Raw genomic sequence first — 26,203 nt, 5'->3', positions numbered from 1 at the left:
GAGGAATAAGAAAGTAGATATATATGTGACGCTGAGGAATAAGAAAGTAGATATATATGTGACGCCGAGGAATAAGAAAGTAAATATATATGTGACGCTGAGGAATAAGAAAGTAGATATATATGTGACACTGAGGAATAAGACAGTAGATATATATGTGACACTGAGGAATAAGAAAGTAGATATACATATGTGACACTGAGGAATAAGAAAGTAGATATATATGTGACACTGAGGAATAAGAAAGAAAAAGGTGGTGTGGTGTTGGGTTGTTGTTTTGGGGGTTCCAGGTCATTTTCTCAGACACAGCTTTCAAAATGTTGTTTCCCCAAAGGGACCTGTAAAGAGCTCGGCAGCTGAAATACACATTACAGAAAGAGGGAGTTAATGTGCAGTGACTTGTCTTTATTTCAACCCATTGACTCTTGTGAAGAAAAGTGGAGTAGCATAACTCAACGTGATGGCTGCTGCCACTGATGATCATCTAAAGCTGTGGTGGATGGGAGGAGGACCGCTGCAGTCTGTGGTCCAGTTCATGCCAGACAATGGCCGAAATGAATTTGGATTCAATAGCAGGCTACTGAGAGTTTCCATGTCGGCTTTTTACACATGCTCATTGGATTGAAGCCAGACGCGGCAGCAGAGCTCTGCAGAACCCGAGTCAGTGTTGCTGCTGTTCTGACTCCTTCTGCATGTCTTCAGAATGGACCTCTTTGTCTTCCAGGACTTCCAACCCCCACCTGTATTTTCCACTGCATTCCTGCATGGAAGACTTATGGCCATTGTGGAATGTTTAGGGCTGGCTGCTGGGAGCAAGGCCTCGTTTCCTCACAGTCAAGTTTCGCAGCTCCACATCGTGCCATGAGTCACGAGCTGTGACCCAGATTTAACAGGAAATGTGGACAGGATGAAATCAGAGATGCGACTGGCTAACCTTTTGAGGAATTCAAGCCTGTTTTTAAACAGCGTAACAAATCTACAGAGTTTATTTGGTAAGAAAAGTCACAAAGTCTCCAAGGAAAATAGCTGAAAATGCTTACATTACATTATGATTGCTTGGTGGTTCTTCACTTACAAACATTTGATTGATGGGTGGTCTCCAACCAAGGCACGAGTCCAGTCATACTAAGAAGCACAAGACGGTACAGTACAGAAACACAAAGTCCAGCAGCTTCACAACATCTGCTCACAGTTGCTCTTTAACCAAACACATCACTTCAACGAACCAAAACAACAAGTACATTTTCACATTTGCTAATAACACAACAACTTACAGCAAGTGGAAGGTTATTTTTGGCCTCCATAAATTTGAAATAACATGACAGTATGGATTTGAACATGTCTATCTTGGGGAGAAACCTTCAGTATGTCAAACATTTCTAGCCGGTAATTAACTTCAACGAGAAGCGACAGGGTCTTGTCAACACATCTGCCACAAAGTGAGACAGTGAACAGTTACAAGACGACAACACTTCTGATGTCTCATATTGTACGTCGTATTCACACTGTCCTTGGAGCAAAGACCGTGACCCAGAAAGTACCTCAAAAGTTCGTAGTTCAATTTAGTTGCTGTGTGACGGAGTTGTGATGATTCATCCACTTAATCCATGATTGACTGGGGCCTACTGGTTAATCCCAGAGACTGGCGGTGGTCCTTTGGCTGCACTAGTGACGACAGAGTAGTATACTCCCATGTGGCTGTGGTGGACAGGTTTCTGTTCGCTATGCTGTGTCTCGGGTCGCATATTGTCCATAGACTATTTGATGCAGATGTTGCACAACAGTGTGTTTGATGCCTCTCCACCTCCTCCGGCTTTCTGCTGCCCTGTGACCACACCTGTCCATCGAGCGTGAGCACCCCTGTCCATCAGGACTACTGCGGCTCGCTCCCTTCATCCGTTTATTATTACTTGCTTTGAAGAACAAAAAGTAATCCGCTGTACCTTTGGTCAATTAATCTGCAAGATTTATAAAAATAAGAATTAAAAAAATACAGCTACCATCTGCCTGGTTGAGGATTTTAACTTTTTTTTTTTCCTTTAATCAAAGAAGGTGCTGTTCCGTGACACCAGGTTCAATATTGTGCTTCTCCATTAATGTGATGTGTGATAACTCAAGTGTGAGCTTGTCTACTGCATGATGACATCAGGCTCGATGTTGAAGAGCAGGTCGTCGTTGCCCCTCCTGACCTCCAGCAGCAGGGCTGTCTCCTCCAGCAGCGCCCCCTGGAGGTCGGCGGTGGACATCAGCGGATGCCCATTTAACTTCACAATGATATCACCATCCCTGATGCCCCCTCTGCCAGGAGGAAGAGGCAGAGTTAACACAAGTCAAATACAGGAAACAGATTGCTGACCTGACCAAAGAACACCGCACGTCGTCTTTAGCGTCTGCTTACGCACCGCTAATTGGCTTAGCATGAACTTCCCTTTCAGCGTCACCCAACTTCCCTTTTCATTCATTTACAGGCATTCTTACCTGGACCTCAGTTCTGAGCACACAGTGGCGGTCATTTCATATGCTCTTTTATGCCCTCTATCGGCTCATCATTAGGACTTTCTAAACGACTGCGCTTGTATGTAGGACAAAAGCGTAGCAGTGCCCAGCAGCAGCAAGTACAGCAAGAGGCAGGACTGGATGATAGCCAGGTCTGCTCATTATGTCAGCGGCTGATGATGAGACTTACTTCTGTGCAGGTGAGTGGGGCACAACCTCGTGGACATAGATGCCACTGGGAACGTCAGGGAAGTCTGGGTTCTGCTGTTTTAGCTCCTCAGTGAGCCTGGAAAACATATATTTTGACGTAATGAAACAGCTCAGAGATGTACGTCTATCAATGGTCAGTATCACCTTCATCAGTTCCTCTTGTCAAACTTACACAGGCGTGATGGTGAGCATCCTTATTCCAATGAAACGCTTCTTTATCGATCTCACATCTGTCGGAGAGAATCCAATCAATCAGCGCATGATTCAAATTATTTCATTGATCTCAGCAGGCTTAAGAATGTCCATCCAAAACCACAGGTCCACACTTGCATGTGACAGCATCATGTGTGTCTGCCATGGTTTCAAACACTACCACAACTGGATGATGAGTAGCCACGGAGTTGCAAAGATATTTAGTTGTTCACAAATGCACAGCACGCTCTGCCAAGTCCCATCACAAACTGCACATGTACATGCTTGATCAACTTGGAGCTCGGGGGAAGCGTTTCAAGCAGTCAAATCAGCGTGGTGCCGCTGGCAGCCTGCTTTTGCAGAAGCGCAGGCCGGAGGGGGAATTGTGACTGCTCATGTGATTTTTGGTGACGAGCTCTCATTCTCCTTCCAACACAACAGTCTCACCTGCCATGACTGGACCTGATGTACATTCCCTGCATTCATTTCTCCAGCAAGCTTCAGCATAGGTGTGCAGACCTAAAAATCCCTTCTTATATATAGCTCATCTATATGAGCTATATATAAGAAGGGATTTCGAATATATAAGAAGGGAAGCGTGTGGGAAGTTGGCGGCGCGGACTCGCGTTTGCAGCAGCCTCACCCAGTACCAGTTATGCAGTGTCTTTGTCCACGTCTGCGTTTACGTTTGTGTCATCGTGTAGTTTTTATTTGGACCATGGATTTCGCCTGGCCTGGACAGCTAGCGCTGGATCGGCTGAGGGAGTCTGGTCTGCTGCGTCCTGTGGGCCCGAGGAGAAAACACCGAGGGCGGTCTGACGGGACGCAGGGGCGGGGCAGGCTAAGCTAACTGCTAGCCGACAGGAAACACCGAGGAGGTCTGACGTGACGCGGAAGCAGGGCAGGCTAAGCTAACTGCTAGCCAACAGGAAACACCGAGGAGGTCTGACGGGACGCGGAAGCAGGGCAGGCTAAGCTAACTGCTAGCCGACAGGAAACACCGAGGAGGTCTGACGGGACGCGGAAGCAGGGCAGGCTAAGCTAACTGCTAGCCAACAGGAAACACCGAGGAGGTCTGACGGGACGCGGAAGCAGGGCAGGCTAAGCTAACTGCTAGCCACAGGAAACACCGAGGAGGTCTGACGGGACGCGGAAGCGGGGCAGGCTAAGCTAACTGCTAGCCGACAGGAAACACAGAGGAGGTCTGGCGGGACACGGAAGCAGGGCAGGCTAAGCTAACTGCTAGCCGACAGGAAACACAGAGGAGGTCTGACGGGACGCGGAAGCGGGGCAGGCTAAGCTAACTGCTAGCCACAGGAAACACCGAGGAGGTCTGGCGGCGGCCTCGCCTAGCGTCGACTGCAGTGTTTTTGTTTGGGTTTGTGTCGTCGTGTGGAGTGCAGGGGAGGTGTGTCAAGGTGTCTGGCTGGAGAGCTGGCGTTAGATGGGCTGGGGGAGCCCGGTCTACTGCATCCTGTGGGCCCGGGCACCACGGCCCTGCCTGGAGCTGCGCCTAAAGAGGAAACACCGAGGACGGTCTGACGGGATGCAGGGGCGGGGCAGGCTAAGCTAACTGCTAGCACATGCAGACCGGCTGTTCCGACAGTCATGCTGGCTGGTGTTGGTCCTCTGGACGGTGCAGTTTGTGGACTGTGTTGCACTGTACTGGGTGGACTGTGTTGTGGGCTGTTGGTGTGTTTTATTTATTTATTTATTTATCCATTTAATTTGTGTTTTGTTCTCTCTGTTTTTGTATGTTTTTGTAGGTTTTGGATGTGTGTTTTTGTCTCTTGTGTTGCACTGCAGTGGGCTGGGGGAAACTGAATGTCGTTTCCTTTGTGTGCGTAGTACATGGATGTGTTGCCGATTCCTGATTCATACCGTTGGTATCTGGCGGGTCACAACACAAGTAGAGTAAAATCTTCCCACCCACACCAAACTCACGTGTGACTCGAGGGCGCCACATACTTTGCAAACTATTTTGTGTGAGAAAGCGCCGTCAAAAGTCACATGACCCACCCCACCACAAGTTTCCCAGGGGACTTCGGACTGCTTAAAGCTCTTCCATGGTGTCTGAAGTTGGTTCAGTACATGTAAGTGCAGAGCGTGCTCCACATTTCTGAACCACTACAAACCTGTGTGCTGACAACACCTGATACACATGTTAAACGGATGGGTATGCATGTGTGTGTGTGTGTGTGTGTGTGTGTGTGTGTGTGTGTGTGTGTGTTTGGCCTGACAGCCCACCTTTGACATGCTTGTCCAGGGACTCGTTGAGGAAACGGGTGATCCTGTCGGAGGGGATGGCAAAGGAAATTCCTGCTGCTACCTTCAGGGTGTTGATCCCTATCACCTCTCCATCCTGCAGCACAGACGCACAACACAACGCAGCAGGACAGCAGGGTGACCACATCTGCCACAATGCAGACTCCTCTACATCCTATTCACATTCATCCTGCAGGCATTTAGCTCACATTATCATACCTAGTACCTTTCTGTATGCAACAGTAGCATATACCTACATGTATATACGGTATGTATACCGTATATACATGTATAAATACAGTATATTCACGCATATATTGTGTATATACACATGTATATATACAGTATGTACTGTATATATACAGTATATATGTATACACCATATATACACGTATATACATGTGATTCAAGTAAATTCTTTATGAGACAGTACAAGCCTGTTATAAGCAATCATCAGCATATATATAGGATATATATATAGTATATAGTATATCATATACAATATATAAATGAATGCCCACCCAAAATCACACACACACATACACATGTATATACTGTATATTTACAGTATATAAATATATCTATATACAGTATATATTATATATATATCTATATACAGTATATTATATATATATATATGTGTCTAACATATACATGTATCTATACACAGTATATATAATGTATATACATGTATATGCATGCACATGTATAGAATAAACTGTATTTCAATTCACTATGTGCTTTATTGGCATGACATGCATTTGTGTACATATTGCCAAAGCATGTAAAACAACAACAACACAATACAACAATGATTATAATAATAACAGCAACACAACAATGATTATTATATGAAACAACAACAGTAGCAATAGGTGCCGTCCCCCACTGTCTCTCAGGTTGTGGCAGGAAAATATAAATCTTGCTGCAATGCTCGCCGCTGTATATATGGGTATATGTGTGTATATACATTATACACATGTATATACATGTATATACGTACATGTATATGTGTATATATATACGTATATGTGTACACATGTATATACATGTATACACTGTATATATACATGTGTATACATGTATATAGTGTGTGCGTGTGTGTGTGTATATATATATACATATATATATATATATATTTAGACAGCTGAGAGTAATAATGAGTGACAGGATGAAAGCCATAATATAATATAATCAATACAACGATTCTCTTAAGCAGTACAAAGCAACGAGATTATTCTGTCTGCTGGTAAAACGTCGGCAGTAGTAATCTGGAAGCCTTACCAAGTTGACAAGAGGTCCTCCTGAATTTCCATACTGTTGAACCAAAGACACAGCAAAAACCAGCAAACAAGTGAGTGGCACCATTCTTCACACCAATCTTCTCTATGTATATATGATTTGTGCGTGATAATAATATTTCATAGTGTACATGTAATTTCCTCTGTGTATATGATTTGTGCATGACGGTAATACTTTACAGTGTACATGTAATTTTCTGTGTGTATATGATTTGTGGATAATGATAATATCTCATAGTGTACATGAACATAAAGAGCAGTGTGCCCTCGTATCTGGACAGCCGGGGTCGCTTCACTTGTATGTGCTCATGTGGACACTGTCTCCTTACATTGATAATTGCGTCCGTCTGGATGTAGTCCATGTCAGAGTCCCTGATGCCCAGCTCCTTCCCGTCCCTCTGGGCGGTGCTCACGATCCCGGTGGTGACGGTGTTCTGCAGGGCGAAGGGGCTGCCGATGGCCACCACGAACTCCCCCGGCCTCAGGTCCGCACTGTGGCCCAGCAGCAGCACCGGCAGCTTGCTCTGCTCAACGGCAGAGGCAGACGAGAAGGGCTTACATCATGACACGTGCAATACAGAGTACAAACACAGGCTGGGGTGAAGAGCCAGTGAGAAATACATGGATATAGGAAAGCGTTGAAGAGTGAAGAAGAGTAACAACATGGTCCCCAGCAGACAGACAGCACGGCGAAGAGAAAGAGTCAAACACATTTTTCAAGGCGGAGTATTTTGCCCTGCATTTATTTCTCCTTCTGACTCCTTCCTTTCTCCTTCTCCTTCATATGTCTGGCTGTAAGTGATCCCTGTGAGGGTGTGGGCAGGGTGTGGGCATGATGGGGGCTGGGGTGAAAAGCTGCAGAACACATTGTGAAGTCTGCGGCGTGTCTGACGGGGTAGGGGGCTGTGCACGCCCTGGGCACACGGGCTGCAGCGATTAACCGTGTCCTGAACCACGCCCTGCTAATACTGTTCATATGACGCATACTGTACACAAATGAGCACCGTCTGCTAACCCTGGTAAAACGTCCCCACCCAAAAAACCCCCTTACCCTGCTGGAATTACCCCGGTCTAACAATGAGCCCTCCCAGACATGTGGAAAAACATGCAACCACTGCGTCAATGGCGATAAGCACAATATGTGCAGGCTGCACGTGTGATGTCTTGTCCACATGCTGCAACCCTGCAGGTCACCGTGTCTCACCGCGACCTCGGGACTTGTACACGGCTGTAAGAGATATCTGACTTTTTATCTGCCTGTTTACATGTACTTTAAAAGTGACCCGTCTCTCGATTCGCCTGCTTACGCCTGTACGCTGCATGCTTCACCTGCACAAGAGCTCGGTCACCTGTGAGGAAGGTCCGAGCCGCGTGTCCACATCACCTCGTCACAATCCAATCAGAGGTTTGACTGATGTGAAATTTGCAATGACCCTGAAAAATCCAGTCTGTGTGGTTCTGTGGCAGTGGCAGACATGGCGGATATCAGATTTCATGTAAATGCGGTCAAAACCACATCCAATAGAACAGAATACACTTCATTAGTCATTGGTTCTGCACACATACAATGACATGTACTCTCTACAAGTAACCAGCCTATTGTACTGGAGCAGGGTGCCGCTGCAGCACCCGGGGACCAACTCCAGTTCTCCTCACCATTGCCTTGCTCAGGGGCACAGGCAGGAGTATTAATCCTAACATGCATGTCTTTTTGATGGTTGGAGGAAACCCACCGCAGACACGAGTGGAACATGCAAACTCCACACAGACAGGACCTGGGATGGCCTGGGGTTTGAACCCAGGACCTTCCTGCTGTGAGGCAACAGTGCTGACCACTGGGCCGCCGTGCTGAGTGGGACATCGAGTAATTGGAAGGTTGCTGGTTTGATCCCCGGCTCCTCCAGAGAGCGTGCCGAAGCGTCCTTGAGCAAGTCACTGAACCCCTAACTGTTGCTGATGAGCCGGTTGGCGCCTTGCATGGCAGCCTCCACCATCAGTGTGTGCATGTGTGCGAGACTGTGAGGCACACACTTCGAGGGGTGGGTAGATAGAGAAGCGCTGTGTAAACGCAGTCCATTTACCAGGTGTTGTAAACGCAGCCCAAGACAAGTATTAAAGCCTGGGTCTGTGGATGAATGGCAGCGTTTTTAACATGTTGTATGTATGCCTTGCTACACCTTTTAAATCTTCACTCAAGCACAGAATGGAGGTTTCTAGAATAGTTGTGGGTCTTAATGTGTGGCATGGCACTACTGGCGGGCAGCATGGCAGGTGTGGGTTAGCAGGTCAGTTAGCTTGCTCATTGGTTACTGGACGCACTGAGGGTGTGGCGGGACACTTTAAATACAGCTACCCACAACCAACACCTGCTGCCGCTGCCGGTCTCTGGAACATCATGATTTGTTCTTTATTTTGTGGACACTGAAAACTGAAACCCAACACATTATTCTTAAGAGACTGGGTGATTGGATGACTTATGAAAGTTGGAACATGGTTGAGATTTAGTTTCTTCACTACAGTCTCCTGTATTCCAGTTAAAGGGGGGTTTTAATTCTGGTAAAATTGTGTAAAATCTAATTGGTAACATCAAATCATAATCTGGTCTCACCAGGGGGTTGATTTTGATGGTAGCAATGTCCGATTTTTTGTCAATGTCCTTGATGCTGGCCTCGTACACATCCCCGTTATGCATCTGGACCTTCAGGAAAGACAGATGAGATGAGATGAGATGAGATGAGATGAGATGAGATGAGATGAGACCATACATTAAGAGAACAGAAAAGAGGAGATGAGATGTGAAATAATGCTTAACTGTCATATTTCAAAGGCAAAACCTTCAGGGGAAGAAATGACAAAATGTAACACTTTACTTTCTCTGGTGTCGCCACTTTGCATTGATCTCTTTTAACACACCCCAAAGAACAAAATGAGCCGGAGTCATGACGTCAGCAAATGAGCCGGAGTCATGACGTCAACAAATGAGCCGGAGTCATGACTTCAGAAAATGAGCTGGAGTCATGACGTCAGAAAATGAGCTGGGGTCATGACGTCAGCAAATGAGCCGGAGTCATGACTTCAGCAAATGAGCCGGAGTCATGACATCAACAAATGAACCGGAGTGATGACGTCAGCAAATGAGCCGGAGTGATGACGTCAGCAAATGAGCTGGGGTTATGACGTCAGCAAATGAGCAGGCGTCATGACGTCAGAAAATGAGCTGGAGTCATGACGTCAGCAAATGAGCTGGAGTCATGACGTCAGCAAATGAGCTGGAGTCATGACGTCAGCGAATGAGCTGGGGTTATGACGTCAGAACAAAATGAGCTGGTCATGACGTCAGCACTCTCAGAAGGCAGCGTTTCTCATAGGGTTGGGGCGATACTGGATCGAATTCCGAATCGTCCGATACGGTCTTCACGGTTCGAGACGCTCCCCATTTGGCGAGGTCGGGTGTTATTAACACTAGAACGACCGGGATTTCACTCCTACATAAAACGACCATGGGCGGTCAAAATGTTTGCCGGTTTTTAGACCTATATATTCTGTCAAGATAAATAGCTAGCTGAGATATTAACGCATTACATATGTTCGTATGTCTGTTAGCAAACTAACTGACACCAAACTTAACATTTTAATACTGTGGCGAATTCAGGTGGGAAGCCGGGAACCGCCGCAACCGGGACGCGAACCCGGGGCGACTGCGCTACCAGTCCGACCCGTTAGCCAACGGGCTAGCGGGTCCACACAGCCGCGATGGTTACACTACTATTTTTCAAGCAACTCAAAATGGCCACCGTCCAACGCCTGTAAATACCGCCACGCCTCGGTGGTAGTCATGGTGCGTCTGTACCCACACATGTTGGACACAACACCTGAAGAACAGAACAGGAAACACGTGTTGCTGCTCCAACACACGTAGCAAGGCCTATAAAACGTGACGTGTATAAGAGAACTGAACGCTGGGAAGGACACGACGCCACCAAAACACGTGACATGACGCGCAAATTACACGCGGTCATTTTGACCGCTCGTGGTCGTTTCGGGTAGATCATAACTTTTTCGTGCAGTTGATCTAAAACTCATTTTAAGGCGACTATACGCAGTTTTAGGAGCGTTCAGGAGCGGCAGGTCTGTATCTCTTGTCACAAAGTTATTAAACTTTGAATCCCTGCGGATCATGTGAGGGATCCTTGTTTCCCGCTAGCGGGTGTAAAGAGAAAGACGCCCGCTCAGCAGGGGCTTGCTGGCATCACGTGGCCGGACCTTCTCCTGGGATGCTTGTACCTTCAGCTGCTGATGACCCGAGACTTGTGTGGTGCTGGTGACAACATGGGCATTGGTCACTATGAGACCGGTCTCCGAGATCACGAAGCCAGACCCACTGGACAGGGGGACGTTACGGCCAAACAAGGGGTTCCTACAGGGGGTCAGAGGTCAAAACAACAAATTCTTCAGAGCCTTTACAGAATGTCGGAGAGAAGCAGAACATAATTCTGAACACTGCATCAGCTGCTGTGCAACTGTGTCAGATGTGACAATGAGACTCACAAAACTGAAAAATAACAACACTGAGTTGTGACAAATCGACATACAAACAGCAACATTCACGCTGGAGTCCAAGGCACGCACACACACACACACACACACACACACACACACACGCAGAGTGTCGTTACCTGAGGAAGAGTTCAATGTGAACCACAGCAGGGGCTATCTTCTCCACTACATCGGCAATGAAGTTAAACTTGTAACGGGGACTCGCAGGAAGGGAAGGACCTATACTAACAAGAAGAATATATTATATCATATTAACATTTGAACAGGTCGGTCCAGGACTAACTTGATCCGAGACTGCTTTTTTGCAAGACATTCTAGTCCAGCATGTCTTTAACGATGCCCTCCCCCGGTCAGGGCTGCTCCCAGAGCTGCTTTTAAAGTCACTCGGATCGGCGAGGGTGCTGCAGAGCTGACCGACCCTGTGTTTAATGATGCAAACATCCCAGGATCCATCACAGCTGCACGCTGACCAAAATCATAGACCTAACTGGACCTTAACCACCCCCATTTTTCTCTGCTGAAACCGCAGCCAACACTGTTTTTAGACCAAACAAGCGCTTCGCCCCCCAGGTGACCACAGTTTCCTTCAGACTGCCCAACTTGGCTCCTGTTCAGTCACATGTGGTGGCTGCACCAATCTGGAAACAGTTCTGACCAACATGTGGTTTTGATTTCAAGAGATATGTGGAGGTATGTTCTCAGATCAGTTTCTCAGGCGCTTCAGTGAAGGACACATTTCTACGACGAGCAGTCTCTCTGTGCTGAGAATAACTGTAAGGGAATACAAATAAAGGACAACGTTGCACTCGGAGTGCTCTTACAGTCAAGTCAAGCCAATTCTGTTTGTGTAGCCCGTTTACAGTCCCCACAGTGGAAAACACAAACTGCTAAAAAATGGGCCAAAACGTCTTGGAATGCAATGGAAACTGCTGGGTCAGATCCTTTAAGTAATCAAAGAAACACACTTTAGTGATTAACTAATCCAAGTAGTATATTACAGATACATTTATTTGATAGTGCATTTAACGAGTGTACTTTCCTTTGTAACATAAAACTCAGATGGAACAGGAACCTACATGTTTCTCCGTGTCAGGCCCTCACCAGACAAAAGGGCCATCACCAAGGTTAGACCAGACATTGGATTTGGTTTATGGACAAAGAGTAAGATAATACAACAGGCCACAATAGCTCCCCCCCCCCCCCCTTGTAATGCTGGTACACACCCATGCAAAAGTGTCACAAAGCTTTTAAAATTCTTTCGCAGGCCTGATGTCACGCTCCGGTGGTCTGTGAAGACCACACCAGAGGCCGAGTCTGCCTCTCTGACTCACCGCTGGTCATCAACATGTCAGACGTTACGGCTGGTTATTGTGTGAAGCAGAAGATCTAAAATATCCTTGGACTTAGGAGTTGGCTTAAAGTACAGTCAGCAATTTACTGCAGAATGTTTATCAGGATAACCACAGAAAACTGCTGACCTTTATTTGTTCCAGACAGGATAAAATGGCAGGGGTACTGAGAAATTAGCAATAATAATCTCCCCTGGTAATACTAATCTGGAAAGGGCTTCAGTCTTTATCATACCGCCCACCAGAGACTTGGGCAGTATCCTCACCCCATAGTTTCAGAGACCTGAACAATGGTGATGAAAGACAATCTGTGTAATAATAAACGTTGACGGAGCTAGCTGTTCTCTCTTGATAAATGTAGCATAGAGTCCTTTCCAGTCGAGGTCACCTGAGGTCCTGAAATACACTGTCGCCTTGATCCACCCTGACCATGTCTGAGAATCTTTGGACCCACATGCAAGCTAAGGGAATCTCAGTCGGGCAATATTATATATGTATACATGAAAGACCTACAAATCAACCCTCTTAGGTTGACAACCCAGGCATTAACATACCATCTAACGACACAGCTTGGCAGCAGCCGACCTGGAAAATCGGCCCATGCTGCTATCAGTGAGTGGTACTGTAACAGCAGTATTGGTTGACCAAATATGATGGTGTAAGTGTTGGCGCTTCCCCAATACTGAGTCACATTGTAATTTAGCAGCCCATCTATTCGACAATTCCAGAAACTGTCTTTTAGGAAATTCCAGGAAAATTGTGGCTGGTTACTTTGGACTAAAGCAGAGCTGGTATTTGGGTGAAGCCTGTCAATAGGCAAGTTTCCACCGCAGTTTTACGCAAAATAGAAACTTTTTTTTTCTAAAGTCAAGAAAACACAATTGTGGGGCGTCCGGGTAGTGTAGCAGTCTATTCCATTGCCTACCAACACGGGCATCGCCGGTTCAAATCCCTGTGTTACCTTCAGCTTGGTCGGGCATCCCTACAGACACAACTGGCGGTGTCTGTGGGTGGGAAGCCGGATGTGGGTATGTGTCCTGGTCGCTGCCCTAGCGCTTCCTCTGGTCGATTGGGGCGCCTGTCGGGGGGGGGGGACTGGGGGGAATAGCGTGATCCTCCCACGCAATACGCCCCCCTGGCGAAACTCCTCACTGTCAGGTGAAAAGAAGCGGCTGGCGACTCCACATGTATCGGAGGAGGCATGTGGTAGACTGCAGCTCTCCCCGGATCGGCAGAGGGGATGGAGCAGAGACCGGGACGGTTCAGAAGGATGGGGTAATTGGCCAAGTACAATTGGGGGAAGAAAAGGGGGGGGTGGCCTGTGTTTCCATTGAGTGATGTTATGTGATTGAGTTAAATGTAACCCTCCTTCCTGTTAACTGCTGTCTACATTCCACCACAAGCCAACACTGCAGTAGCTCTGGAAGAGCACTGCGGCACACTCAGCGGCTATGAGAATCAGCATCCACAGGCTGTCTCCATTGTGGTGAGGGACTTCAATCACTGCAGCCTCAAATCGGTGGTACCTATTTCCAGCATGTCAGCTGTCCAACCAGGGGAGACAAGATCTTGGATCACTGCTACTCCACTATCAAGGGAGCCTACAGGTCTATTCCATGGCCTCATTTTGGGAAATCGGACCATTCATCCGTGCTCTTGCTACCTGTTTAAAAGCAGAAAGATAAGAGTGAGAAACCCACATTGAGGGCAGTACAGTAATGGTTGATGGAAAATGAGCTCAAACTTCAGGGTTGTTTTGAGTCAACAGACTGGTCAGTTTTTAGGAATCCTCTGAACCTGAACAAATATGCCGATACTTTTACTGACTATGTTAAATTCTGGGTGGACACCTGTATTCCGTCGTACCCTCCGCTTCTATCCGAAACAGTAGTAATAGTGACGTTCGGCTGAGACCAAAAGAAAGGACTGCCGCTTTTAAAGCCAGCAATAAGGACCGCTGCAAGGAAGCCAGATACGCGCTGAGCCACCAAGTCAGCCAAAAAACAATAATGGGATAAATTAGAACAGCATTACAATGGCAGGGACTCCAGGCGCATGTAGCAGGGACCGCAAGCCATAATGGACTACAAACCCAAGCCGAGCGGTTTTACCAGCACCAACAGCTTCAGGACATTTACACCACCTGTCGCAGAAGGAAGGCCCTAAGTATCATGGAGGACAGGTACATGGTACTTTTTATATGCATATGATAATAAAGTGAACTTGAACCAAGATGGCCAGTGCTGCCCACGGGCTGTGTGAAGGCTCGATCACTCCCATAGCAGCCAATTCCTGGATCTTTTCCTCTGCCACACAATGTTTGGCTTATGCCAGATGATGGGGTCCCGGGCAGATGGGTGGGGACAAACCGGTGTCTATGGCATGCTGAACCAACCCTGTCTGCGTGCAGTCCTAATCTCTGGCGGTGAAGAGGTAAGTTGTCATCAAGGAATTCCTTCGGCTTCTGGTGCTGCTAGTGATCAAGCCCCTTGTGGCTGCGCTCCCTCGGCTCCTTGATGGCCTTATAGGTCTCAGTAGAGGGCGGAGAGGTAGGCAACATGGAAGACCCCTGGGCTACCGGTGCGGCTTGGACGACTTTGTCCAGCAATGGTCTTGCTGATTCCTCCTACTCTGACCGGGGTAAAGCGGCAGGATCATCGAGCCTATGGCGAGCATGGCTCAGGACCCGCTGACTTGGGTGCCCCAACAGGACAGCAGGTCCAGGCCAATGATGCATGGGTCCTGGATGGGGGCTAACCAGAACTCATGCATCATCTACTGGTCTCCGATGCGAATCTGCACCGGCTTCATTTCTCCCATGCTGGCTCTTTCTCCTGTCAGATTCTTCATATGTATGGCAGTAGGGGTCCAGGCTGAAGAGAGCACCCCATTGGTGCCCCGCAGGACCCCTGGTCAGACAAGAGTGATATTGGTGTCCACAAGGACCTGACAAGCCAGTCTGTTGAGTGTACAGTTCACTTAGAGGCCCCTGGTGTGGCCAAGTCAGCCCACCAGGGTGCATCAGCCTTGGCGAGGGACAGGATTTGGGAGCATTGTTCACCTCACTGGACCTCTCCCCCATTGTTTCCCGGTGGTGGAGGGGAATGAGAATTAGGTGCTGGTACTGGGCAGTCACGGGCTGGTCAGTGACGGGCTATGTGACCAAGCTCACCACAGCGGTAGCAGCGGTTGGTGGCCTGTGGTGGCCATTGCCAGGGCCTAGGTGTTGGTGAGAGGCTCCCAATCATCATCCTCCAGCTCACTGCCCTCACAGTCTGCTGCTCTGACATGTGGGCGAAATGAGGACGCCCTTGGTGGGGTGCTTCGGTTATAGAGAATTGTCTCGGCTGCCTCCTGTAGCGCCTCACTCAGTGACCAGAATGCAGCAAGGCGCACATGCGAGCTCTGGTGCGAGCACCCGCAGGAAGACATTCAGGGCTATCCAGCTATCCAGGCAGCTGGATAGCTGCTCTTTGCTCTTGTCCGCGAAGAGACGCTGTCTGAATGTCTCTCTCTGGTGCTGTGGTGAGGGCCTGGAAGTAGCTATGCTCCACTTGCATGAGGTCAAGCAGCACCTGCAATGTTTTCCCTTCCAGCATCAGAGCCGGGTGAACAGCAGCCTCCTCGCTTCCCCATCGGTTGGACCATGCTGCAAGCCACACCTGAGTGAGATAGGGCTGCCATGTTTCTCACCACGATACCTTAGCAGGGATTTGATGTGCAGTCATGGTTGACGTTGGATCGGGTGGAGGGGATCGTTGGTGGTATAGTCAGGGCAGGGGTCACATCAGCCGAGGCTGATCTAAACAGCAGAAGTTGTTCGGTGGCTGTGGGTAATGACAGGCCCATCTGGATGCTGCGCTGGATGTCTAATGGATGATCAATAGCTGCTGGCAGTATTGTAGAGTCCCCTCTGACCACTGGGGGGGGGGGGCGACTGGTCTCAGGTTGGTGCCTATTTTGTGCTGGAACTCCCTCCTCATCAGTCTGGTGCCATCAAGCTTGACTGGCCGCACCGTCGGCTGGAACATGTCCCGAATGACTTCTTCTATCCCATGAAGCTCTTGATCAATCGGCTCTGTGCATAACTGTAGTCCACTGACTTCCGGTTTTTACTGCAGTGGTCATACCAGTTTCCTGTTTGTTTTGGGGATAATGGGCTACAGGACAAACGGCCTTTCAGTCCAGTGTGACCTTTTTTGGACTATTGGGGTTTCAGAATAACGGGCCGTTGGATCAATGGACAGTCCCCCTAAATGTGAAAAATGTACATTTTGTGAAATATTACTTTGTCGAATCGTCTGAAAACCCCCCCATGTCCTCATGTGAGTGTATAAACTTTTTTTGTGATATCTGAGAGTTTTTTCGGAAGTCACGTTTCCATTATGGGTTTTTAATTCACAATTTCAAACTGTGCATTAAGCAGGTTAATGGAAACCCACCCAGTGACATAAAACCAAACGGAAGAAAGTGGGTTTGTGATACTTTTCACATAATTGTGAAAAAAAAGACTTCTAATACTGTTAAATGACATTTGAAATGTAGACAAAAGCTAAAACAAACAACTGCAGCATAAAATACATCAGTATTTATGTCCGCAATAAGGAAACTCAGAACATACCTACAGGCAAAATGTATTATTTACAACCCCAAACCCCTAAAAGAAGCCTGCAGCAACTGGTCAATCAGGACAATTATCTTCAAAATGAAGCTAATCTTGATGCGATTAATGAATGATTTACAACAATAGCTGGATTATAGGGTGGAGAGGTCAGCAACCAGCACACCCTCCCTCAGCCCATCACTCCAGTTAAAGCTTTAATGCTCCAGTGGCACATGAACTTCTGTGAGTGTGTGAGAGACAGAGAGAGACAGACAGACAGACAGAGCGAGACAGAGACAGACAGACTCTTTGAACCCAGACACCATACAGACCTCATGATCAGAGTGGAACTAGACCGTGTAGCACCACTCTGACCAGTAACCACCTCCTTCCTGTGTTTACATCTCGCCATGGACACCAACGCTAATAACTACCATACAATGGTGTGTGGTGTTGATTAGTGTTGAAGTCGGTCCGTCAGCGGTCGGCAGAACTCACGTCCATGTTTATGTGTCATCTGTTTCAAACCACATTCTACTGTTTAGGACAGTGGTAATGTGGGTCAGTTGCATCCCCTTCTTTAAGACAAAGCAAGACATGCATACTATTGCACCGTGGACGCTGTGGACACTTGGGACACTGTGAATACTGCGGATGCTGTGAACACTGGGGACGCTGTGGACACTGTGGATGCTGGGGACACTGTGGACACTGGGGACACTGTGGACACTGTGAATGCTGGGGACGCTGTGGACATTGTGGATGCTGGGGCTACTGTGAACACTGTGAATACCGGGGATGCTATGGACACTGGGGACACTGTGGATGCTGGACACTGTGGACACTGCTGTGGACACTGCATGTTGCCCTGCCTGTGGCCATGTCCATGTTTAATTTCTCACAGTCAGTGACGGTATGTCCTCAGTTCCATGTTGCCTGTTTAAACTCTGGTATGACCAGCAGGAGGCGACTGCATGGAAATGCTGCAAGTTTTCTGAGAGGTTTGTTCATTCTGCTAAAATTGGAAAACATTGAAGTAAAACTAATTATGAGTTGATGGTTTATTAAAGTTGCTAAAAAGCCTGTTTACATACACTAAGATATGAAAATACACAGCGCTACAGTTTACATATGCTAACATATGAAAATACACAGCGCTACAGTTTACATACGCTAAGATATGAAAGAAAGTATGAAAATTCGTCCAACTTTTGCCTCGAATGTTTTCCTGAGAAATCTGAGAAGGGAAAAAGCACTTCACATTCCAGATGTTCCTTTTTTTTAACAAGACCAGCTCAGATGTGTTGATGTATGTAGTGGATGTGTTCATGTGTGTAGCGGATGTGTTCATGTGTGTAGCGGATGTGTTCATATGTGTAGTGGATGTGTTCATGTATGCAGTGGATGTGTTCATATGTGTAGTGGATGTGGTGATACGTGTGGTGGATGTGTTCATGTGTGTAGTGGTTGTGTTCATATGTGTAGTGGATGTGTTCATGTGTGTAGCGGATGCGTTCATATATGCAGTGGATGTGTTCATATGTGTAGCGGATGTGTTCATGTATGTAGCGGATGTGTACATTTATGTAGAGGATGTGTTCATGTGTGTGGCGGTTGTGTTCGTACGTGGAGTGGATGTGTTCATATGTGTAGTGGATGTGTTCATATGTGTAGCGGATGTGTTGATGTATGTAGCGGATGTGCTCATGTGTGCAGGAGATATGGTCATCAGTGTAGCAGATGTGGATGTGTTCAGTATGTAGTGGATGTGTTCATCTATGTAGTGGATGTGTTCATATCTGTAGTGGATGTGTTCATACGTGTAGTGGATGTGTTCATCTATGTAGTAGATGTGTTCAGTATGTAGTGGATGTGTTCAGTATGTAGTAGATGTGTTCAGTATGTAGTGGATGTGTTCATATGTGTAGTGGATGTGTTCATCTATGTAGTAGATGTGTTCAGTATGTAGCGGATGGAGGCTGATCTTTTCAGGGCTAGTGACGTGTCACTACATTTATTTTTACATGGAGAATGCTTTGCAAGCAAGGTGACCAGGGGACAGACAGCAAGCTCTGAATGAAGAAAGCAGCAAGGAATGCTGACGTTCCTCCAGAAAATAATGACCCGGGCATGTCTGTGTGGGTTCCTGTCTGTCTGTCTGTTTGGCCGTCTGTCTGTGTGGGGATAATAAAGGGGAGCAATTCCTACTGTGGCTCCAGAGCACTGAGCTGAACTCACTGTCCCACATCCTGTGCTAAATGGGAAAAACATTAAACTGGCTGATCCCACACCGGTGCCAAGGGGAATCTTCATTTTACTTTCTTGGAATGCCTACTATTAAAGACTATTATCTAATGAGCCCACTTTAAGCCCCCTGTTGGGTTTCTAGTCACAGACAGGCATGCTACTGGTTTGCTCAACTTTAATAGGCCATTAAAGCGGCACATGCCCTCTAAATATTGTTTACCAACTCCAGTGGATATTACTCAGATGTTTTCTCTTATTTATTTGGCTCGCATAACATTTATAGAATGGGCCAGTCTGGTGTCTTTATTTGGTAGCATACGGTAGTCATAAGATGGTGGATAGTTCCCTGTCCCAAACCCCATTCTAAAAAACAAAGTTGCCCAAAGTAAGGTGTGTGATCGACATGGGAAAAGCCACTCACAGTTTCATTTTTCTGAGTGAAATGCTGTCTTTTTACACCACGCACGAGTTTTTTAATTTACTCACAAGGAACCTGCTGCTAATGAGACGCTAACGGTCCACATCTGATGGCACTCGCCAATGGAGTGGCCCAGCCAACCAAGCAGTTCAGTAGCAATGTTGTTCTTGTGACTTAATTGCTGTTAGCCTTGTAATAAAGACCACCCAAGTCAACAACAAGTCTTTACCGAGTCAAGTCCGAGACCGAAGCTTATCCAGTCCGAGTCAAGTCCACTAAAACAGTGCAGATCCTATTCTACACCGTAACTTTAAATGCAGTACTCTACCTCAGTCAGCATCTCTCGACACTGTAGTCTAATATTTACTTTAACATTTACTGAGGCTGTTTTCCTCTGGAAGGAAAGTTCCACATTCAACTGTTATAAAGTTTCAGACATAAACTGATAATAATGAAATAGAAAATCAGAGTAGATTGCACACTATTGATCTCGGATATTGATTTAAAAGATTAAAGACTGTGAAATGAAAATTGTTTTTTTTTACCCCCCCCCCTTATATTATGCACCTATTCAACAACTTGGGGGGGGGGCGATACAAAAATTATTTTATATCAAAATCTATTAACTTTAACTTCTTCTAAAACAGACAGGTTTTTGTGATTATGTCACCAGGTCTGAGCTAGCGGGTGGGCCACATTCCAACCAATAATATCATCAAATGTTTGGCACGATCCAGTCAAATCCTGAAGGATCAAATCACATCCCTCCCTACGTTTTGATCTGCTGTAATGTCCTAGTTCCCTTTGATATATGTCACTTTATGGAAGCAAGATTGTCTCTGATGCTGTTTCTTGTTGTCTTTAAAAGAGTTCATTTAAAGGTCTTGAAGAATTATCTCGAGTCTGTACTGTCCAAGACCAAGTCAAGATGAATCATTATGAGGTCAAGTCCCAGGCGAGACCAAGACTTTCAAAATGCTGACTACCCGAGTCCATACTCGAGTTCTACAACCCTAATTACACTTTAAAATTCACGAGTAAGTCAGGTGTAGAAGGAAATCGGTAGGTGACTTAACCAAAGCCGCTCTGGGAGAAGCCATCATGGAAATGCTCCCAGGTTGTAAGTTATTGACCAACAAGACTAGACCCCTATCTTTTCGGCAGTTGTATGTATCTCAAGTTCAGAGGCACATATTATTGTTTGCATTACATATGTACAAACACTGGAGAGAAGAGGAATGAAAGTCAGTAGGAGCAAGGCAGAATACATATGCGTGAATGAGAGCAAAGACAGAGGAATGGTGAGGATGCAAGGAGTAGAGGTGACAAAGGCGTATGAGTTTAAGTACTTGGGGTCACCTGTCCAAAGTAACAGGGAGTGCACGCCTGCTGCTCTCATGTTTGGACCAGCGCGCCGGACACCGGTGTGTTTGGTGTTCGGGGTCCCATCGAAGCCTGAGATTCCCGGGGGAAAATAAACGGACTACTTCCGAAGACTGAGAGATCACCTACAGGTGGTCCGTGATTGCACCCGCCAGGCCCAGGTCAACCCCGGAATGCAGCAGAAGAGTACCTATGAACCAATTTCACCCAATTTCCCCTCGGGGATGAATAAAGTATTTCTGATTCTGATGACACACAATGCCTTGGGCAGGCCTTCATGCCAGGGGACAGGGTATGGGTGTATTGTCCCACCCGCAAGAAGGGGATTTCCCCCAAGCTTCGCAGCCACTGGCAGAGGCCCTGAAGGTCGTGGGCCGGCTGTCTGAAGTGGTGTACCAGGTGCGCATGCCCGGTCAGGGGCGCGTGGTGGTGTTGCACCAGGACAGACTCTCCCCATACTGCCCCTTGCTCCACCTGTTGTTGAGGAAGGGGGCGACAGCAGCACCCCATGCACCGATCAGTGTGACTCTCCTCCAGTTGCGCTTCCTGTGAGCCCCAAGTGGCCTGTTCACCAGCCATGACCCCTCAGATGGGGGCTATGTAGCGACCCAAGGGGATGGGCCGCAGTATAGCACTTTGTTCTGCGCAAAGGATTTTGGGGCTGGGAAATTGTTATGATTTATGTTAATTTTTTACGTGTTCAAATGTTTGGTTCATGTTGGAATGTATGTGTAGTTTGTTTGGGGGTTTGACTTGGACCAAGTAGAAGACTATTTACTGACCGACTGACTGCAGGACCATGACTTAGACTAACGTCGCCTGTTGTGACATTGGGGGGGGGGTCACTGGGATGTTGATTCTCTATACATATCTATACATTTATCTCAGTGTTGAAATTGTCCTATAGTAAAGTGACAGACTGATTTAGACGGTCTCTGACTCAGCCCTGTTACCGACCTTAAACACCGATCTTATTTGGGGGATTTGTTGTTTTTAAATGGGTAAAACAATGGGGACTTCGGCGTGAGAACCAAAGTGACGACATGGCAGGGCGACTCTTGCTGGGGTGCAAATGCCCCGAGAGCTGGTTTAAAGAGTTTGAGTCTTTTTTCCACTTCAGATACATTTGATATGTGTCGTTTAGGTGAAGCAACGCTTCAGTCTTACCTACGCTGGCTTCACACGGTCCTTTGTGGAGCTGGCTGATGTCGGGGAGCCCCTGCTGCAGGGCCTTCCTGCTGGTTGCCTTCAGCTGGCAGACGTTGCCGTAAGTCATCCCATCGCTGCCGCAAACCTTATGGCCCATTTTACACTGACAGAAGCCCTTGGACAGCCGCTTGCCCGTCGGGTGCTTGCATTCAAGGCCGTCCCCGCAGGGGAGGTCGTCTTTCCGGCCGCAGGGTTCGCCTTCAGCCTGGGCACACACCAGGCAGCAGCTGCAGCGGTCCGGGACGTAGCCGCTCGGACAGCTCGGACTCGGACAGGTGCTTACGTCGCACCGCGTCGGGCACTTGGCTTTCGGCTCTGCGGCGCCAAAGTCCTTGAGGTAAAGGAGAACGGTGACGAACAGCAGGACCTGCATTTTTAATTTTATTGCGTTTTGCTTCGTGAGTTGTGTTCTTGTCCCCTGAACTGGAGGTTAAGAATCAGGAACTGGAGGTTAGGAATCAGGAACTGGCGGTTAGGAATCACGATCTGGAGGTTAGGAATCACGAACTGGAGGTTAGGAATCAGGAACTGGAGGTTAGGAATCACGATCTGGAGGTTAGGAATCACGAACTGGAGGTTAGGAATCACGATCTGGAGGTTAGGAATCACGAACTGGAGGTTAGGAATCACGATCTGGAGGTTAGGAATCACGAACTGGAGGTTAGAAATCAGGAACTGGAGGTTAGGAATCAGGCAACATGGGAAGGGACAAACGTTCGCACGTGAATCGTGTTCGTTGGAGAATCTCGAGCGCAAACCTACACCGCTGCGCAGTTTTACTCATCCCTTTGTCGGACCTTCACCGGGTGAATCTAACGTCCACAGAAGAAGCCGGCTGGTTTCTCGCTCAAGAGGAACGGATCGGAGTAGACGGGTCCAGGGTTCTGAGAGCTGAAAACTCGAGTCGAATCTCCACCGTGCGCGTAACCGTCCGTCCAAACGGGTCTTTAACGGGCTGCAGCAAGTCTCCCTCCGTCAGTAGCAGCTGACAGCCGGGGCGCTTCGCTTTTCCATCTCCGAGCTGAAGATGAGGTCGTCCGTCTGCTGCTTTTCTGTTCAGACGTGTGTGGAAAGCTGCTCCGAGAGGAGGAGATTTGAACCCCCGCGTCTCTTGGAGGCGTGGTGATGGAGCGCGCTGCGCTCCTCCACGTAACACACAGCGTCACCGCTCTTGTCCAGTTTAAAGAATATTACCGACTTTACGATTTGGACCACTCGATAAATAACCTTGACATTGAAATCCAGAGGTCGACATGTACCCTCACAACATCTGGAGGCACAGACGGAATGTATGTGGATGAAAGTAAATGTAGGCTTGTCCCAGGCTCCCTGCGCCCGGCTTATCCAAACACGGAGGGATTCGTGCGTTATCGCACACCCGGGCACGACAGCACGCTGTCGTAGCGGCCACCTCTAAGGACGGACGAACACCGGACCGTCACGTGGAGCGGTCTGGTCCGGTCTGCACGGAGGGAGGACGGCGCAGCTGGGTTAGACACGGTGGCGCAGCAGCGCACGTGCATTGTTGCTGTCCTCCGTGGACATGTTTATTAGACAGCATCAGTCACAGGGCGCGCTGGGAGGAACCACGGGACCCTTGCCCCCCACCACGGGGGCACCGCTCCGGGGTTTACGCGGCCACGCAGCGGCCAGGGAGACATTATCCATGTTTACTCTCTAGTTTGTCAACCAGCACCTTGGCGTTACGACCCGCTGCACATAAACGCTGTTTCCTCACTGATGCACCGAATCACCTCCTCTCTGAACTCCTCATCCTCCACTTGTTCCGTGGATAAAGTCAACTTACCAATGACGTCACACTCGAGCTACGCATATTCACAAGTTCAGTTCCCCCTCTCTCCCTCCCGCTCTCTCTCCCCCCTCTCCCTCTCTCTCCCTCTCTCCCTCTCCCCCTCCCTCTCCCTCTCTCTCCCTCCCGCTCTCTCTCCCCCCTCTTTCTCCCTCCCACTCTCTCCCCCTCTCTCTCCCTCCCTCTCCCTCTCTCTCTCCCCTCTCTCTCCCCCTCCCTCTCCCTCTCTCCCTCTCTCTCTCTCCCTCCCTCTCCCTCTCTCCCTCCCTCTCTCCCTCTCTCCCTCTCTCTCTCCCCCCTCTCTCCCTCTCAAATCAGTGATGGTTTATTGGCATGACTGCATTAATTACAATGTTGCCAATGCAGGTGACAGCACAGCAGGTCAACAGAGTATCAAACAAAACAAAACAACCCAAACAAAAAGGAAAAGAGAAAAAGGAAATAGATAGATCTGGCAGAAACATAGAACAGCACTTCAACAGCAACTGACAGTAATTGACAGTGGTTTGGTCACTCACTGACCCTCAGGCTATGGTATTCTCACACATAATGTGCCACAAGGTGTGACCTTTGACCCTCTCCTAAAATAAGTGGTCATTGTTCTTTCTCATCCAGCAGTAGAACATTTGGAATCTGATTTTCAAATTTCTCCTGGTATTTCTCTCTCTCTCTGTCTCTCTCTGTCTCTCTCTCTGTCTCTCTCTGTCTCTCTCTCTGTCTCTCTCTCTGTCTTCTCTGTCTATCTCTCTGTCTGTCTGTCTGTCTGTCTGTCTGTCTGTCTGTCTGTCTGTCTCTCTCTCTCTCTCTCTCTCTCTCTCTCTCTCTCTCTCTCTCTCTCTCTCTCTATCTGTCTCTCTATCTCTCTCTCTGTCTCTCTCTGTGTCTATCTATCTCTCTCTCTGTCTCTCTCTGTCTATCTGCCTCTCGCTCTCGCGCTCTCTCTCTCTGTCTCTCTCTCTGTCTCTCTCTCTCACTCTGCCTGTCTCTCTCTCTGTCTCTCTCTCTGTCTCTCTCTCTCACTCTGCCTGTCTCTCTCTGTCTGTCTCTCTCTCTCTATCTGTCTGTCTCTCTCTCTGTCTGTCTGTCTGTCTGTCTGTCTGTCTGTCTCTCTCTCTCTCTGTCTGTCTGTCTGTCTGTCTGTCTGTCTGTCTGTCTGTCTGTCTGTCTGTCTGTCTGTCTGTCTGTCTGTCTGTCTGTCTGCACGTGTTGACACAGTGGCAGCCCCTGGTGTTTTCATATGGTACAAATAACAGCCAAAGCTCTGCAGTGTTTGTGGTGGGCTTGGTGAGACGTTCAGGATTTCGTCGGTCTCCACATGGATCTTGTTGTTGCAGAGTCTCTGAAGTGTGCACTCATCTCTTAGAGACAACGTCATGACTGAGGAATGACTCCGGCCAGGAGGGTGCAGACTCTTTCCCCTCGCGCTTCATTTTAACTCTTCACACGTTTGCAAAATAAAAAGAAACGTCATCTGTAAAACCTGGAAGGGAAACCTGGAGGAAAACCTGGAGGAAGTCCTGGAGTAGAACCTGGAGGAAGACCTGGAGGAAGTCCTGGAGGAGAACCTGGAGGAAGACCTGGAGGAGAACCTGGAGGAAGACCTGGGGGAGAACCTGGAGGAAGACCTGGGGGAGAACCTGGAGGAAAACCTGGAGGAAGACCTGGAGGAAAACCTGGAGGAAGACCTGGAGGAAAGGTCCTTTATGCTGATCAGATTTCCACATTAACATGACCTCCGTACCCGAGACAGCCGACAGCTCTACTCTCGGCTCTGCGGATACGACACAGGGAGGGGGTTCCACTCAGCCATGTTTATTTATCCAGTTTTGTGTTTTTGTACCATAAAAGGGAAGACCTTCTGGAGGGTCCTCTCTTCTTCAGTGGTGTGTTGTGGGTGGGCTCGGGTGTGGGTTGAGCTTAGAACTGGGATTCAACGAAGTTAGCTGAGAGTTCGTAAGACGGGGGAGTGAATGTGGTGAACGAGGCTCCTCCACAGTGTACAAATAACTACTTGTAAATGTAGGCTATCTAATGGCACGTTGGCTTTCCAACCATGCTCAATGTATTTCAATCATCACAGGTTTGATGCCTATACACCGCACACACACATACGATGAAAGAAACGTTGGGGCACTTTGCTGCAGCAAAACATGTTGAGAATGA

General features: G+C 47.9%; 1 protein-coding gene across 3 annotated transcripts; it reads right to left on the bottom strand.

The window, feature by feature from the left end:
* Positions 1-405: 405 nt before the first annotated feature.
* Positions 406-23,308, bottom strand: htra3b (HtrA serine peptidase 3b). 3 transcript variants are annotated; one of them, XM_056300362.1, is made up of 10 exons: positions 22,189-23,308; positions 11,141-11,240; positions 10,749-10,881; positions 9,073-9,162; positions 6,794-6,988; positions 6,448-6,480; positions 5,146-5,260; positions 2,879-2,936; positions 2,687-2,782; positions 406-2,298 (listed from the first exon to the last, which is right to left on the bottom strand). In XM_056300362.1, the coding sequence occupies exons 1-10, from the start codon at positions 22,601-22,603 to the stop codon at positions 2,130-2,132; spliced, it is 1,404 nt and encodes a 467-aa protein (XP_056156337.1). In that variant the 5' UTR covers positions 22,604-23,308; the 3' UTR covers positions 406-2,129. The 3 variants fall into 3 exon arrangements, with proteins under 3 accessions (XP_056156337.1, XP_056156339.1, XP_056156338.1); XM_056300364.1 differs by lacking the exon at positions 2,687-2,782; XM_056300363.1 differs by lacking the exon at positions 6,448-6,480.
* Between the last annotated feature and the right edge of the window lie 2,895 nt (positions 23,309-26,203).

This window comes from Lampris incognitus, chromosome 20 (genome assembly GCF_029633865.1).
Source record: "Lampris incognitus isolate fLamInc1 chromosome 20, fLamInc1.hap2, whole genome shotgun sequence".
Taxonomy (NCBI): Eukaryota; Metazoa; Chordata; class Actinopteri; order Lampriformes; family Lampridae; genus Lampris; species Lampris incognitus.
This window is presented reverse-complemented; position numbering and strand designations above follow the sequence as displayed.